Source organism: Perca flavescens, chromosome 8, assembly GCF_004354835.1.
Source record: "Perca flavescens isolate YP-PL-M2 chromosome 8, PFLA_1.0, whole genome shotgun sequence".
Taxonomy (NCBI): domain Eukaryota; kingdom Metazoa; phylum Chordata; class Actinopteri; order Perciformes; family Percidae; genus Perca; species Perca flavescens.
In genome coordinates, this window is record NC_041338.1 from 13,891,191 (window position 1) to 13,908,870 (window position 17,680).

A 17,680-nucleotide genomic window follows, 5' to 3' on the forward strand; every position below is an offset into this window, starting at 1 on the left:
CCACTATCTTTTGTCTCATTTGAATTTGAAAGACAAGAAAAAGTAGTAATAAGTATAATTTGTTATTACATTAGGCTAAATTCAATATTGACATACTGTGTGTGTGTGTGTGTGTGTGTGTGTGTGTGTGTGTGTGTGTGTGTGTGTGTGTGTGTGTGTGTGTGTGTGTGTGTGTGTGTGTGTGTGTGTGTGTGTGTGTGTGTGTGTTTCTGAAAACAGTTTAAACGAGAAATAGGCCATGCAGTTGCTGAATCTGTTTTCATTTCAGATCGACAAAGGTCAGTTTAAAAGATTTTCGTCAGATTTTGAGAGACTTTAGTCACGCTCATTCCGCTCCCCGTTTCCGGCCACTCTACCAATCAGATCGGTCATTTGAGTCCGACTGCCGGCAGTGCCCGCCCCATTTGTGTTTCATGTCAAATCGGCCAAAATGAAGGCCAACGGCCCCTCAGATGGACGACGGCACGGAACACACCAAACCGACTCAAGTCACTGACCTCGCCAGACTGCCCGATGGCCGATTATCGGCTCTGTGTGTCCGGGCCTTTAGACGTGAAATGCAGCCAAACCTAGGAGCGTTTTGCCTTCTGCATCTTCATTGATCCTCTCGCTATCAGTTCTGATCAACAAGTGTGCTGAGTAGCGGCACTGACGTCACGCAAGTTGACGCCGGAACACCAGGGGGCGGTAAAAAAAAAAAAAGTCAGGCCCCGAAATTTGCGTTCTTATTCGGTCTCGTTACTACCGTTTATGTTGGAACCGGTGCCCTATTGGCACCGCGTTTCGCTACCCAACCCTATTTGTTGTACATCTGATATTTTGTAACCAAACCACTTGCACACTACTGTAGTTGCTTCCCTTTTTTGGAACTAACTCATCCTCCTAGTTAGATCAGTCAAGCATGCTAACAAAATACAGGTTAGAACATGTAAACATGTTCCCTTCCAGACACCTCCCTCTGTTTTCCCTCCCTCGTCCTCCCAGTCGGTGTAATGATTGCTAAAAAAGAGCATGCCCCATGGCCATGTGAAAGCATGACCAGTGCTTTCACCACAACAAGGTAACTGTGGGTCAGACGGCTTTTGTTTTTTTGTCTGTCCTTCTTCGCATAGTTCGAGGTCAGTGTGTGAAACGGGTATGTATGTTATTGACTGGCCTGGTGCTGCTACCTCAGTGTTATCTATCTTATCTTCAGGTTGTTCCTATCACTGGGTAAATATTGGCCTAGCGCCTGTGTAGCATGACAGCGGTAGATGGAGTTAATGTTAGCTTGGCTTGGCAAACTGTAGTACAGTGAGTGGTGAGAGCCGAGGTTTAGCACGATTGCATGTTGTGTTTCAGTTGTAATAGAAGGTCAGTCAAAGGGGAGAAGGACTGCTTAGAGCAATTAAAATGGTGCTTGAATTTCTCCTTGGATTCTCAATGGACCGGTTCCTCTCATGTTTATTTATTTTTTTTTCCTTTGTCAATATATTTCAATCTAACGTGACTTGAAAAGCCTTTACTCACTGAGAATAAAACAAATGTTCTTCTATTTCAGTGTTTCTCCTAGCCAGGTCACATAGATTACTTTCATTTCCCACACATCTGTATTTATGATGGCCCCCGCTGATATATCTGAATGTCCCCTCACAGTGGCACTTTCTCTAGTTTACATACTGCATCTTCTCTTTCTTCTGTAAAGGCCAACACTGAAATCTGTAACCTCAGAAGACACAGTAGCCTAATGTTTCGATTTATATTTGGACATGACAACAGTGGTTTTAATGAAGCTTTATATACTGTATATGCTTGTTTCTTGCAACTTAAAATGTATTTTGTCAGTTTTGCAGTTAGGCAATTCATATTAGTTAGAGTTTGAATTTATGAAATAGACCTCTGATATAGTAAGACTGTAACTCACAGCACAACTGCTGGTGTAATGCGCACTCAACGTGGCCTGCTCCTCCTCTGCTGCTGGGATTGGAGAGGAGCATTTTCTCTCTCCTTTGGCGCTACATCCTGTGCATGTGTAATCCTCCCTTCATTCTGCAGCAACAAGGCACACACACACACACACACACACACACACACACACACACACACACACACACACACACACACACACACACACACACTCAAAGCCACGTATGCAGATCCAGTCATCCACACACACATTTTCTATGCTTACGTCATCCAACAAACACTATTGGAATGGCCTCCGTACATGCTCAATTGACAGACCCACACACAATTACACATTAAGCATGTGTGATTCCACACCCATGCTTAGTCTAGACTTTGTAATGTGCTCATACACACGGTCTTTCTCCCAGCAAATCTCCGCCCCGCAGCTGTGATTGGTTTGTCCTGTCAGTCTCCATGTCTGCCCACATCTTGACCCGCCCTAGGGCCTGCACTGTAAGTGGTATTAGTTCTCCATGTGTGTCCGTCCTGATACAGTTTGGCAGCCTGTTGTTTGCTAAAGCGTCATGCTCTTTTCCATGCAGCCTGCACCGCACTCAGGGTTCAGCATGCTATTTATAGACCTGCTTCACAAGGACAAAAAAGGCTCCTTTTCGGGAAGAATAAATATACCTTTTCCCTTTTTATATCTTGGTTGGTCTTAGCTGCCTCTTTGAAAGGACAAAGGAGCAGAGGGCAGGAGGAAGAAATGCACAGATGTGATTAAAGATCCGAAATGAGAAGGGAGTCAGGAGGCTGAGAGAATGAGTCACAGGCAGGGTGAAACGGAGGGAAGCAGGGAGTGGTGTGACAAGTATACGGACGGATGTGAGTGTGTTTGTGTATTTTTAATATGTGCATATATGTATTTGTAGAGGGAGGGTACAGTTTGTTAAGCTCCAGGACTCCTCCAGCACTACATGTGGTTTCCAATAAGCTATAGTCAACCTACTTCTATCACCTACCAGTAGGGCTGCACGATTATGGCCAAAATGATAATTATGATTATTTTGATCAATATTGAGATCACAATTAATTATCACAATTATTTGTTGATTTTAACCAAAACAAATTGTATTGTGACATAGGCTAATTAGAACTGCTTTCACATCCATATTGCTGCTAATATGCTAATGTATCAAAATAAAATAGGTCCTCTTATTCACCAAAATTCAGTGCATCTCCTTAAAGAATAAATAACAATAAAGAAAATGTAGCAAAACTTCAACAGGCCACTATTTTCCATTTTATATTGTGTAAATATATTTTAGGAAGCAAAATATAAACAAGCATTGTACCTGCATAATGGATGTGAAGAAAACTCAAAATATACAATCAATAAAAATATTCCATAACAGAATGTAACCAAATGAGAACATTTCATGGCAGAACCATGCAGAAAAGACTAGTTTACAGGTTTTTGGAAGCTGGTACTCTGTTTTCCCTCTGCGTTTTCTGTACATCGCAGGTAGTGCCACCTTGGAAAAATAATTGATCACGTTCGATGGATGCCTGAGTTGACGTTGTGGGATGATTAGTCTTTGCAACGCAATTTCTTGGCCCTCGTACATTCATCATGTTGAACTTTATGGTGTTTTTTTTAAGTGGTTAAAGAGGTTCATTGTGTTGCTTTGTGGCGCCAACACAACTGCACGGCACTCTTTGCATATGACCTGTTCTTGTTTTGTGTCACTTCCACACGATGGATGACGATCTGATTCTCAGGACAAGCCCCTCAGCCTTGCCCTCTGCTAGTTAGTTTTTTTTTTTTTGTCTTCTTTGTTAAGATAGTTTATAGCCTTATGACCGACTGCTATCTGTTGTGGAATGTTCCTCACGTTACTCTGTCCTCTGTGACTGTCTACATCTAGAAACTAAGCTGTGCGGTGCAGGGAACAACTCTGATTGGCTCATGGAGGCACGTGATCAGACAGTGGATTACGGAGCGCTAGATTGGCCTTGCAAAAAAAAAAAAACTTTGATATTGAGCGTTCTATGAACGGAATGACACATTTTAAATATAGCTCGATCGCGCGAATTTGATCGTGGGAAGCCAAAATCGTGATTTAAAATATGATTAATTGTGCAGCCCTACCTACCAGTACGAACACTTTGACAAACAGCACTTTCCTCATGCACCAGTGTAATCACAGTTGAATGATGTGGGAGAGTTAAATGATGAATCAGGCTGTGAAAATGTTCTATGAATGGATTTTATGTAACGCACTGTTCTTGGATGTTGTAATTGCGGTCTTGTAGGCGAGACTGCTCTGTAGGCTGGGAGTCAGAGGGTCTTGTCTACTGTATGTGTTTGTGCATTGAAAGAAAATGAATGGGATTATATTGATCTGAGCAGAGAACAGTGTGGCAGACAGACCCAGGTGGTAACCGCTACGCTCCATTAACCTCAATGTTTTACCGTCCGCTCCGGTTTGCTATGATCAGCTCTCCACTCGTTTGAACAAGCATAATGTTTAAATCTGTCTGGAAACAGCCGTGAGCTAGCCTGACAAGCCTGACCCACATCAAGATGTTGGGTCTGGGAACTCACCATTGGTAGAGTTCAATCCGAGGGGCGGGATAAACGGTTGTCTTTCAAATTCCCTCTGCACGCAATAGGATAGCGCTACAACCAACCAGAGCAACGCTAGTTGATGGATTAGACTTTTGCCGTATCCGGTCGGCAAAACTCTGAACACATCTTCCTTTTTTAAGAATGACTTTAGTGCCGTTCTTTGTTCTTTTCTCAAAGAAAAGCTTAACTCCAAGTCTTCCAGAGTCGCGGCCAAAGCCGTTTTGAAAGGCCGCTGTTCGCCAGCAGCAGCAGCCATCGTCTTTGTTTTCAAGTAGCAGGGAATTCACGCGGAACTGTCGCAACTTTGCCGTCATTATGTTAAGCCCGCCCACCGACTCTATACACGATGTAATTGGCCTGACTAGAATATGTTTTTTCCAGCTCGCAAGCCAACGGAGTGTTGCTAGACGACCCTGGCTGCAAATTACATTTGCTGCCGCTAGTGTGCGTCTACATTTCTAGGCTAGCCGTGACCCTCAGCAGTTGTTAATAACATGCTTTGAATAGTTTGCCACTTGTCAATAGCTAGAGAGCTCAGTAGAGGAGAAAACAAGGCACGAGAGAGTGAGAGAGAGAGAGAGCAGAAAACAGGCAAAGAGAGGCTACGTCATTGTGTTATTAACAGCACAGAGATTCACCGAAAAATTTAAGTCTTGACACAGTTCTGTCTCTGTACGTGCAGACTTGAAGACACTATGCTGATATGTGTATTTTCTTTGTCTCCTTTATGTGGGCATGGTGGCCTAAAAACATGACTAATCCACTCACTGCTGTAAATGAACAACATGAAACTGCAGAGCCACAGTTTGATCCTGCCGACATCTGCAGTAGTTGCATTTGTCCCATTTCGTGTGCTGAGATGCGCAACTCATTTGTAGATGGGATCCTTGTGGATATCAAGGGAATGTCTGAAGAAGCAGCATTTAGGAGGCAAAGCCATTTCTGGATTGAAGCCGGTAGATGCAGGCTGACAGGGAGGATGGGGGAGTAGTGGCAATGGTGGTGGGGGTTTTCTTGGACAGTGAGTCTCTGTGGACAGAGTGACTGGGCTTGGTGGGAGATGCTCTCTGTCGTATACACTGACAATGTGCAGTCTGAACTGCTTGTCACCGCCACGCACACTGCTATAATGTGAACAGGCTGACATGTTCTGGTACAGTAGGTCTTTGTTAGTGTTAGAGATGAGAGAAAGGGCGGGGGTCCAGACAGACCCATAGATATACACAAATAGAAGGAGTGAGGGTTGAGGAGCTCGGAGTTAGTGACGCAGGAAGAGACAACAAGTAAGATCCTATTCAAAAGACGAAGAGCTACAAAGATTAATCACTTGTACTGTTTTTAAATCCTAATATTTAATGAACAAATGCATGCATGCAAAAAATCTTAACATTTTGTTCTAATCAGAATTTCCTCCTTCCTTTACAAATGTCCCCTTCCCTCTGCGCTTCTCCCCCTGCAGAGGACGAGCAGGTTGTCAGGATGAAGGAGGAGAATTTGTTCCATCGGAGGTTTTCTCTGTGCCCCAACGCCACCTCCCCACCCAAAATTGACCCCCGCACTCTCACCCGGAACATGTCTTATGGAGGAGAAGACGAGCTCTATAACCTCAGCCCAGGTAAATGGACCAGAGGTCAAAGCTGTCAAATTAAATTTGAATATAACCAAATATGATATTTCATTGATGGGGCCAGTCTCTGTGAATTGATGGAAGCGATATTGCGCTGTACTGTACTTATTCCATACAAATCAACAAACCTCAGCCGCTACTTATTATGTGCTTTTGAGGCTGCCATGCTTGAATTGTCTGTCAGAGGGTTTATTTACAGAGTTCATTTGTATGTGTCTGTGTGTTGTGGGTTCCCACCAGGCAGTGACACAGACAGGAACGGTCTCTCCATGCTGAGTAATGAACTTAGTCCTGCCCAATCACCAGGCAGCAAGGTAAGAACAAAGTTCCTGATTGGGCAGCTCACTCTAACTGACTTATTAGGTGAGCCCTTTTCCTTTTGTATTCTATGCTAGCTTGCAGTGTTAGCAACCTGAAACAAGAGTAGAAATTAAATATATGAGATGATTACCACCTTGGTTTAAACATTCAGTGCATTTGAAATGGAAACCACAAGTATTGTTAAATCGGCACTAACCGATAAAAAAATTTGGTCATGACACTGCACAAATGTAAGTCCTATAAAAGCTGTAGGCCATGGTGGGAACTGTGTCTTTAGCACCACAAGCCATGTATTGGACCCAGACCTTTATTGTCCTGGTGCTGCCGGTGTTGTATTAGTCCTAACAATCTGTTTCCATTCTTTAGTAATACTAATTAGGAGGGGTCAATAAATGTTTCCAATGGCAACTGGGTAATCTCATCTCGTCTACTCTCCTCTTGTCGCTTCGTCTCGCAATATCGCCTATTTATATGTGGAATAATTTACAGGCACAGCTGCATCTCTGGCCTATTGCCCTTCCACCCTGAAAGCTCTTAGGGGACAAAAGGAGACTGAGCGCAGCCTTACCCTTGCATGTTGTCATTTACACAGGGTTGTAACAGTGTACTACACTTTTAAGAATGGCTTCTTTTAACACAAATAGATACAACTAAGCGCATGTGTGGGCTCACCAAAAAAATATTGTGAGTCATATTGGTTTACTCCGTACAGAACAAGTGGTTATGTAATTGCATATCCTAGTGAAATCCCAGTACAATTTACCACTGAGATTCTAATCTCTACTTATGATCAGTGGACACTATCAAACAGTCAGTGCCCTTTGATGTTTAAAACAAGGAAGTAGTTAGTGGGTTTGCGGTCACAATACCAGAACTGCCTGCTAAGTTGCCTTTCTGACTGAAAGGGCCACCTGCCTGCTTCGTACAAACGTGTGGCTGATCAGATGAGTTACTTGGAAAAGGAAACCATTAAACGATGTGGTTTTCAAGTGAGTTAAGTCAGTCAACTCTTGTGGCAGTACATCACCAAGAGCTAGCTGGGTGTTGTTCTTCTAATAGGGCTGTGATCCCAAAAGTTTGTTTAAAATGCCATTGTGATTTTTTTTAATCATAGGTTATTAATCTAGATTTGATAACTAAAATATATATACAGAAGTTGCAATAGTTAACAATGTTTTTCTTTAGTTTAAATCTCTATTTACCCTCCTCTAATCCTCACTGACTCTCTCCTCTCCTCCCTCCTCCCTCCAGTCTGAGTCCAGGATGTTTAATGGTGTTGAGAAGGACTGCCCCTCCCCCACAGAGAAGCTGGCCCGGAAGGAGTCTCTCAAGGTACATGTCGCTTCCTTGCAAAATTTTGAGCATTATTATGCTACAGTGTGCAAATATTCTATGAAGTGCATATGATTTACCTCTTCAGTATCAATATCAGTCTTAGCTTGGTGAGATAAATGTTTGCGAACCTTCTTTTTTGTATTTTAAATATGTACCCTTTTGTATGTTTCAAATGATTAGCAGTAAGTAATGTTAACGGTACCCAAAGGCAACAGTGTGATTGCTACCATTTGGTTGACTCTTCTTCCACCTAGTGTTGGTACTCTTGAATCAGTCCTGTGACCAGCAAGACTGATGACTCATTCATGTGTGGTTGTTTTTTTCTGCTTCACAGGTCCAAAAGCAGAATTACAGGCAAGAGAAGAAACGGGCAGCTAAAGAACTGTTTAGCGCACTAAAGGATCCCAGTGTTGTCATTATGTCCAACTGGCTAAAGGTGTGGGGATGTTGTCTGTTAGACAGCGTGGTTACCTTGACACGCAGAATATTAATATCTCTGCAGTCACACTATTTAGACTTTGTATCATCTGTCATTAAGGCCTTTTGCTAATTATCCTCCTAGTTGTAATTTGCAACAAATAATTGTGCAACAATGGAACTAACCTACAGCTCATAATGAATTCATGTTTATGTTCAGTTCACAAAACACAAAACCTGTTTTGCACCTTGCATCTCAATCCTGTACTTCCTTGTTATGTGCAATAACATCACATCAACAACCATACAGTATATACACCCTTTTTGTGTTCCCATTATGTTCTGATCCTAAAATTCCCTCCTACTTCTTTCCTTGTCTTTCTGTAGATCCGTGGCTCTTTGAAGAGTTGGACCAAGCTGTGGTGTGCCCTGAAGCCTGGAGTCCTTTTGATCTATAAGACCCCCAAAGTGGACCACTGGGTGGGAACCATCCTGCTCAGCGCATGCAAGCTGATTGAGAGACCCTCCAAAAAGGACGGCTTCTGCTTCAAGCTCTACCACCCACTGGACAAATCCATCTGGGCTGTCAAGGTCAGACAAGTTTGTAGAATCTCTCGGGGAAATTTATAAATAACAGATGATCAAGAAGACGTCAGTGATCATTGTCAGCCTGACTAAGATCTAAATAAAACTATCCAATCAACACTGGGATAATTCTACACTTTTCAACAGTAGTAGTATCAATTAAGTCTGAATTAGTTTTTTGCAACATGCAAAAAGAGGTTTGTCTATATAAACACTGACTTTGGTGCCTCCTAATGGTAGTATAAAAAGACACTGTGGCTCATAGTAATGCGCATTTAAATTGATGTATAGTTACTAGTTAGAAATGGATTGCCATACATGAGTTTGTCTAACTAGCATTGAAGCTGTAATGTTTTTTTAGGGGAGCTTTATTGTTGTGGGTTTTTATTAAAATTTGGTTTAGCAACGGCAAATGAACAAACAGGGGTTTATTTGCACTGCAAGGTTAAAACAAAAGCAATTTGATACGTAATTAGGTTTAATTTCTGTTCATTTTGTAGTGCATATGAACGCTCAGTTTTGTCTGTGCTTTTGGTTGACCTTTTATTTGTATTCACCCAATAGTTTAGATGTTTAAGTGCTAATTATCCTGTTCAGTGCTCCATTGTGCTTAGAGCCATGTGAATATGTTGGTATAAAATGACTAAAATGGCGCGACGCGTGACTCACCGTTTCATCCATATGCTCAGGGTCCCAAAGGAGAGAACGTCGGCTCCATCACGCAGCCTCTACCCAGCAACTACCTGATCTTCAGAGCAGCGTCTGAGTCTGACGGTTAGGCTTGTGTGTGGTTGTTTTGTTCGGAATTGTACATTCTTAGGTTAGGTCAGGTTTCTGTATTATTACCCAAGGGTCAAATTGATGTGCAGACAGGGTACAGCAGTCCAAGTAATTCTAGCATTTCTAATGAATTGTTTTCACGAGCAGAATTTATTGAAGGCGTCTCTAAAATGTGTCTGTTTCTCCAGGGCGGTGCTGGATGGATGCCTTGGAGCTGGCTCTCAGCTGCTCCAGTCTCTCCAAGCTGACACCCAAAGGCGGGAAAGAAGGAGACATCAGCACGTCTTCAGAGTCCTCCCATATCCTCCACCTGCTGCAGTCTACTGCGCTCACTGATGCAGAGCTGCTACAGTAAGTACAGCGCTTGCACAGCTGCAGACACTGAAAGCATCTCACTTGTCATTTATCTCCATCTTACATTTATTAGTTGTTGTTATTGGATGATTTATGTTTCCTGTAATCATACTCCAAGTTGTTGCGCTTGCCAATTCACGCACAAGACTGTGTTGGTTTTCTGCCAAACACATTTATGCTGTCTTATTTATGTGGTCAGAAATTCCCAGATGGTAGGTCTAAAATATTGTCTCTGTAGTTTCTGGTCATCAATTTAGAATAACAGCTGAAGAACAATGGGGTGCACCAGCCTAGTAAAATGTTGATTTCTTTGTTAAGCGTTTTATCATGCACAAGGGTGATTTGAGATCATGCAGTGCCAGAAAATGTATCTTGTGTGTACATACATAAACATATTGTTTTTACAGCTGGTCTCAGGAAACTACTCCCTATTTGCTGTTGTGTTAGTTTAATTAACAGTTACACAGTGATTACTTAAGATACACGCTCATACTTGGAATTTATAGCTAGGTTGCATTAAAAAAAAACTCTAATCTATATAGACATTCCTCTGTTCCAGAGACAGTAACATGAAACCATACCAACCATTAGTTAGATGCAGGTATACATAATCAAGGCGGTCATATATACTTGTGTATATGAGCAGTAAAGAGTGCAATGCTGTGACATCAACCACAAAGACAGGGACAGCATGAAGGGAAAATAGGTGATGCTGCTATTAATAATCAGCCTTTAATGTTTGCCCAGTTTCCCCAGGCAACCAGCTTTGGACCATTGTTAAACCTTCACATTTAGGCTTCTGTTGAAAACCATGTAATCCTGTCGTTTTGTGGGAGGTAGCTACGGTAGCCACTCTGCTTATTGTAGCTAACTTACCCTAGACAATCCATTACCCTGCAAATGGAATCTAAATTGAATATGCTTCTGCCAAAATTAGCCTGTCACTGTAGTTTTTTTTGTTGCTTTATTGACAAAGCTGTGCCACATGGGTCATTAATGTTATGTGTATATATACTGAATGTGTGTTCATGCGTTTGTGAGAGAGAGAGCTTAAGAGAGATTGAGAGATTAGCTGTGTTTTTTTTGTGCTGTGTCATTGTTAATTGATGACCTGTGGCGACATATGATTACATAGGAGCAGTATGATTCTATTCTATTGTGCTGGGACAGTGTAATCATAGTGTGATGTTGCCCTAGTTTGTGCCTCACATGTGATCATCTTTTATGCGTTTGAACATTGGAACCAGTAAACTTCTGGTAGTCACCTTTGCATTGTTGGGTGTGTAAAGTGGCACCTTGTGAAACTCTGCTTTACTGGGCACTGGAGAGAATATTAAATATCTTAGCAGCATAGAAGAGTCTTTAAAGAGCGTGGAAATGTATTCCAAACTGCTGAGGTTTTTAAAGCCTTATAAACGTTTGATATTATGCTGACATTTATTTTTTCTATAAGAATATTTAAAATAGAGCTATATTAGCAGGGTTTTAAATGTAATATAGAGTGCTGAAATTGTTGCCTAAATAGTGACAATGCTGACAGGAAATGTGAATGCAAGTAGAACAAGTAGTTGTTCCTGTAATGAACGTGGAACCAAATGAATGTGATGAGGAGAATTACAAGGGAAGCAAATAATGTGGATGTTTGTGTGTTTGCATGCTCCATGCTCCATGGAGCCTGCTCCACTTTTGCAATCTGTTAACTGTTGACACAAGTACTGTTGTGTAACAAAAAAACTCCATAACTGATCAGCCACACCAAGTCTTTAAATGCAAATGTTTCTGTCTTTCTTACATTCTTCATACATAGTTATTTTCCCATTTCCTCTTGAAAGTGTGCGTCACTGTTAGTGTGCTGTTTACAGTCTACGTTAGAGATCCCTTTTCCTGCCCCTCCCCCTTCCTCCCGTCTTCCTCCCCTCCTTCATGGCTGTACCCTCCCTCTGGCCGTCCATCCCAGCTCTCCCTTCCTCTCCTGCTCCTCTCCCAGCCAATCACAGCAGCCCGTACGATCACATGACTGACAGAGGAGCAGGAAGATGATGTAGAATGAGAACCATACACCGCCCCAGAAAGAGACGCAACACCGCAGCGGTTGCAAGCCCGCACACAAACACACACGCATGCACTGGCACACGGACACAAATCTGCACACACACACACACACACGCACACACACACACACACACACACACACACACACACACACACACACACACACATTCAGGAAGCAGGTGTGCTGGAGTCGAGGAAACAAAACTGCACCTTTTAGTCATTAGATTAAAAACACTAATGCACACACAGCAGAGGAGAGGAGAAAAGGACAGACTGTGTTTGGATTTACTGGTAACATCAATGGTGGTGTTTTGATTCCTGAGGAAGAGTTTGTCTGCATGCTGTATGTCTTCGAGGTAAGGAAATCCGCCTCTGTTCTAGGGTGTGTTCGGGTTAATAAATAACACAACTGGTCGGTTAGTGTTACACAGAGTGAGCAGGAATGTGACAGTTCGTGCCTGTCAAGCCCTAAGGGCATTTTGAAAATTGAACTCCCTTTTATTGTTCTTTGAGCAGAATCCCATCACTGGATGTGGTTTTGAAAGCTCGTGACACACCACAATTATCTTCCGCTGCTCTAACATTTAACTGCATTTGTTAGAATCCCATGCATATGATTAAGACGTGCTTTCCTTTCTGTGTCTGTCTGCTTGTGTATCCCATTGAATGTGACGCACAGATGTCCACTGTCTGACTTATAAAATGGCTGTATGATTGGTACCATGATGTTCCCTATTAGGTATCGATTTCACCCTGCCCCTACCTCTTTCCCTCTTTCATTCTCACTTCTCCTTTCTTTGGCTATTTACAAGTTAATGCATGACTTTCTTCACTGTTTCCCTCTTTTTTTCAACTTTGTTCTCTTAGTTCTTGCTGACAGATCTGAGGTTTGGGTTTGATGTTTCCTAGCCTTGAAAATTGACATTAAAGGGGTGATTTTACCCTACCATAGTTGAATAACGACAGTTCGGTGGATAAATAGGACATACATAGAAGCTCAAAGTCCCACTGACACCCTTTTACTATGAAAATCTCATATTTTGAAACTGCCGCTGAAAACGGGCAAATCCCAAAAAAGCTGGAAGTTGACGTCAACCTCCCAAAAACCGGAACCTTTGTCAGCCCATGGGTGTATTAAGAGAACGGTCACGCCTCAACATTTACATAGGCTACACAACTGATCTGAGATCAGGTAGTCTTCCGAATCTAGCTAGGTCACGCAGATCTCTACTATTCCATTACAAAATTTACTAATGAAACTTTTTTTATGCGAGAAATCAACTATGTAAAGCTCAAATATGGGTCACTTTACAAAAATGGATGGCTAATTGCAAATTTTGTTCGACTGTGTGTCGGAATTCAGCTGCCTGTGTTGCCTCGCCGCCCGACCTGCCTTCCTTCACACACCCCGGCCTGCAATGAGGTACTTGGAGCTCCGTCACGACTGGCAGCCCACAGCACTCCATACCCGCGCAAAGTCACCGGTTTTTGGATAATTGACTACTAAACGCCGGTGCTCTGACAGAGCTCCAGGGCCTGCAGCTCCCCTCTTCCTGCTAGCTAAATGCCCGGTGTGTGTGTGAGTGAGAGCACGGTCAGCGAGCTTGTTACGCCAGCAATCTGCTACCACAGGTTCCAGTTAATCTTTTAATGTGTGTAATTATAATGTGTTGAGTTATTTAAACAAACGATTGGGGAAATAAACGCCGCTTGTCGCTGAGTCTCATTGATAGAGCCTGCGGCTGGATGTAGCTCTATCAATGAGAGCTAGCTCCTCCTAGAATTCCTCTGAAATTCACAAATATTCATTAACTTGAAATCGGACACCGTTGTTAGCTTTATAAAACCTTTAGGGCGATGTTGTATAAGTGGCGTGACAAAATTCAAACTGTAAATATACACAAATTTTGCGGAAAATGAAGCTAACTATCCGTGATTTGTAACTAGCTACACATAGCTAGGATTGAAGGGACAGTCATAGCCAACGAAACCCCCACTGTTCACAAAAAGTCATTAACTTGAAATCGGACACCGTTGTTAGCTTTATAAGACATTTAGGGAGATGTTTTATAAGTGGTGTGACGAAATTCAAACTGTAAATATAAACAAATTACGCTGAAAATGAAGCTAACTATCCGTGATTTGTAGCTACACATAGCTAGCATGAAGGGACAGTCATAGATAACGAAACCCCTAATCTTCACAACAATTCATTAACTTGAAATCGGACACCGTTGTTAGCTTTAAGACCTTTAGAGATATGTTGTATAAGTGGCGTGACAAAATTCAAACTGTAAATATAGCTACTCTAGTTATGCCGGCAACGGACAGCCAGCCTAGAGTAACTGGAACTGTGGTAAGAGATTGCTGGTGTAACAAGCTCGCTGACCGCGCTATCACTCTCACACACGGGCCATTTAGCTAGCAGGAAGAGGGGAAGCTGCAGGCCGGGGTCTGTGGAGGAAGGCAGCTGAACTCCAACACACAGTCTTACCAAATTTGCAATAAGCCATCAATTTTCGTAAAACGTCCCATATTGGAGCTTTATATAGTTGATTTCTCGCTTAAAAAAGTCTCAGAAGTGAATTTAATAACGTAATAGCCCAACAAACAATGTATAACTTTGCAGTGAGACCTGCTGTCGCATGTGTTTCTATGTAGTTTGCTCAAACCAATCAGCACGTAGCTCATTCTGAATATTCATGAGCATACCATATTTGGAAGAAAAGCTCTTGTTCCAAATAGAGCCATATTCACTGGGTAGTTAAGGGCCTAATAAAATAGCATTCGGGCAATTTTCAGCCCAACCAATGTTACATACCTCATTAGGAGACCTTAAGGAACAGAAAATACCCTATATAATCATTCTATCACCCCTTTAAAGGAACATGCCGACTTATTGGGACTTTAGCTTATACACTGTAACCCCCAGAGTTAGACAAGTCAATACGTACCCTTCTCATCTCCGTGCGTGTTGTAACTGTCTGACATCCCCAGCGCTAGCTAAGCCTAGCATAGATCCTGGAGGTAACCGGCTCCAACTAGCCTACTGCTCCCAATAAGTGACAAAATAACGCAATCATGTTCCTGTTTACATGTTATGATTTTTATAGTCACATGGTGTACAAATAACAAGGTCACCATGCTTTTACTATCTAGTAATTGTTGACTATTACTCCAACTCTGAGCCAACTCCAGGCGAACTCTCTGCTCCTCACCACAGGGCTTCAGGTGCTGCTAGCAAATCACTCCACCCAAGTAGCAGTGCTTTGCCTTTCTGAGAATATAGTTCCCAGTTTGTATACGGTTAGGAGACAGCTTTGTGTCATATGACCTTGTTATTTGTGCACCCTGTGACTGTACAAATCACAACATGTAAACAGGAACATGTTGGTGTTATTTGTCACTTATTGGGAGCAGTAGGCTAGTTGGAACCGATTACTTGCAGGTTCGGTGCTAGGCTTAGCTAGCGCTGGGGGCGTCAGACATAGTTGCAACACACACGGAGATAAGAAGGGTATGTATGGACTTATCTAACTCTGGGGGTTACGGTGAATAAGATAAAGTCCCAATAAGTCGGTGCTTTTCCTTTTAAGAAAATGAGAAATAAGCACCGGGGAATGAGGTGATGTCGTCTGGTTGGCGGGTCAGACTTAATCCATAATGAATTTGAAGGTCAAAAATAGGTCAAATCAATAAATCTTTATCATTTATGAATTTCTTGACCCAAATAGACTCAGAAACCATGTATTATGCAGTACTGTGGGCAAAACCATTAAAAAGTTAATTTCCAGCTAGGCTGACGGCAGCCATTTTGGATATAGGGCTCCCAAAACATTTCCCCACATTTTTGAGAGGGGCACCCCGGCTAATTTCTTTTTTTAACCTTCATAGATGACAAATCCAGTGAGAAACGAACCTTTCCTCTCCACGGTCACGGAACTGCTACAGATGACCCAACTATAAGGCCCTCCAGGTCTGCCAGGTTTTTATAGTGGATAGTCTCATAGCCAGAGGAGGAGGATGCCATTTGATCACAGATTCAATACACATTTAAAGGCCTTTTAGAGTCGTGAAGGTTCATTTCTGTTTCTCTCAGAAGTCTGCGCCATTTTGAGCTGTTTATTGTTTGCCTAACTGGAGAGCCAATCTTCAAAGCTTGAAGCACAAGTAAGATGTTTGTAATGCCATGTGATGTTAGTCATCTTTAATGGCTAATCACGGTCAGCTTACATCATCCCTGGTAATGACCTGCTGACATTTATTTTGAGAGCCACTTATGATACCAGTTCAAATCTGTTGAGATACAACCTGTCAAAGATTAGCACGCACACTTTTTTTACAGGGTTACTACCTCATTAAATCCTGTGATTATTCTTTATCTGTAATTTAGTATATAGTTTCCAGAAGCTGGACATGCAGTAGCAATAAAATGATGGACTATCAGGGTTGCTTAATACAATTCTAACCTTGGTGTTCACTTCTCCTATCTTACTGTTAGGTTAAATGACTCTGTGCTGCTGGGCAATCACCACATGGAGCATGACGGCTTTTCAGACAAATCGGAGCGTGAGGCTCATGATGACTGGGACACTACGGCCAATGAGAATGGTGGAAGGCTAACAGAGGAGAGCGACATGGACCAATCGGACGACCTGTCCCCCGGGCCACAGGCCACAGCCTATGTAGAGCAGAGCACAGAGGAGATGGCTGAGGTGAGTTGCTCGGTTTATGGTTACAGTATTTATAATCTGGATCAACGGTAGTACATTTCCAGGATAAAGCCTGATATCCGGCGCGTAGTGTCAGGTTCTGCCACCTCACCTTCCGCTCTCTGTGTGTTGCCGTTCTCAAAATCCCTTCGCTACGGGCAGTCTATGTCCACGACGTTCAACTTCCGGGATTGCTCCGGTCCTGCAGAAATTCCGCCAGATGCACCTCTTTTTGGACGATGTCCTTTTCCTTCCGCTTTGTTTGTGTTGGAATTATAAACTCGTCGATTTATGAGGACTATGGTTATTAACTGCTTCTTAGAGCTCTGCAGGGTAAATCCAGACAGCTAGCTAGACTACCTGTCGAATCAGAGTTTTCTCTCGCACGACGAAAACATCTTTTGAACCAGGCTATTTTGCAGCGGCACTGTGGCTCCGTGTAGAGCTTAGCTGTGTGGACTAGCCAGACCCTCCTCCGCAGCGCTGAGGAGGAAGGTCTGGCAATGCGAGTCTACGCTACGGGAAACAACAAAATTCAAGCTACATACATACATACTGAAAATATGTTTTAAAGAAATTTTTTGCAACAAGGCAGGCCTGCTTGGTTCTTTCGGGGAATGATTGTAAAGCTTTACAAAGAAAATGTTTACGGCATTTACTCTGTAACTGGGACATTTGGGACCGATTGGTGGAATTGCTGTGGACGAAGTACACACGGCGATACACTGTTAAGAGCAAATTATGTTTAACCATGTATCCAGCTAATTTAAATAGCTCATGTTACTTTATTGTGTAAACAGTTAACTTCCTTTTACATTATATGTGGCGTTTTCTTTTGTGGGGTGCAAATGTTCCTCCCAAACAAGTTCCTTCCCACGACCATTTTGCAGAGCCCCCGTCGCTGCGTCTGAAACTTAGCGCCAGCCAAGACGATTGTGATTGGTTTAAAGAAATGCAAACAACCCAGAGCATTTTTTT

General features: G+C 42.5%; 1 protein-coding gene across 3 annotated transcripts in view; it reads left to right on the forward strand.

Annotated features, from left to right (window-relative positions):
- osbpl5 (oxysterol binding protein-like 5) overlaps positions 1-17,680 on the forward strand; it is a 61,183-nt gene that overhangs the window by 32,319 nt on the left and 11,184 nt on the right. For all 3 annotated transcript variants that reach the window (XM_028585123.1, XM_028585124.1, XM_028585125.1), the window contains 8 exons: positions 5,979-6,134; positions 6,387-6,460; positions 7,719-7,799; positions 8,137-8,238; positions 8,607-8,810; positions 9,494-9,578; positions 9,773-9,935; positions 16,492-16,705. In XM_028585123.1, the coding sequence (XP_028440924.1) occupies positions 5,979-6,134; positions 6,387-6,460; positions 7,719-7,799; positions 8,137-8,238; positions 8,607-8,810; positions 9,494-9,578; positions 9,773-9,935; positions 16,492-16,705 (1,079 nt within the window). The remainder of the gene's footprint in view (positions 1-5,978; positions 6,135-6,386; positions 6,461-7,718; positions 7,800-8,136; positions 8,239-8,606; positions 8,811-9,493; positions 9,579-9,772; positions 9,936-16,491; positions 16,706-17,680) is intronic.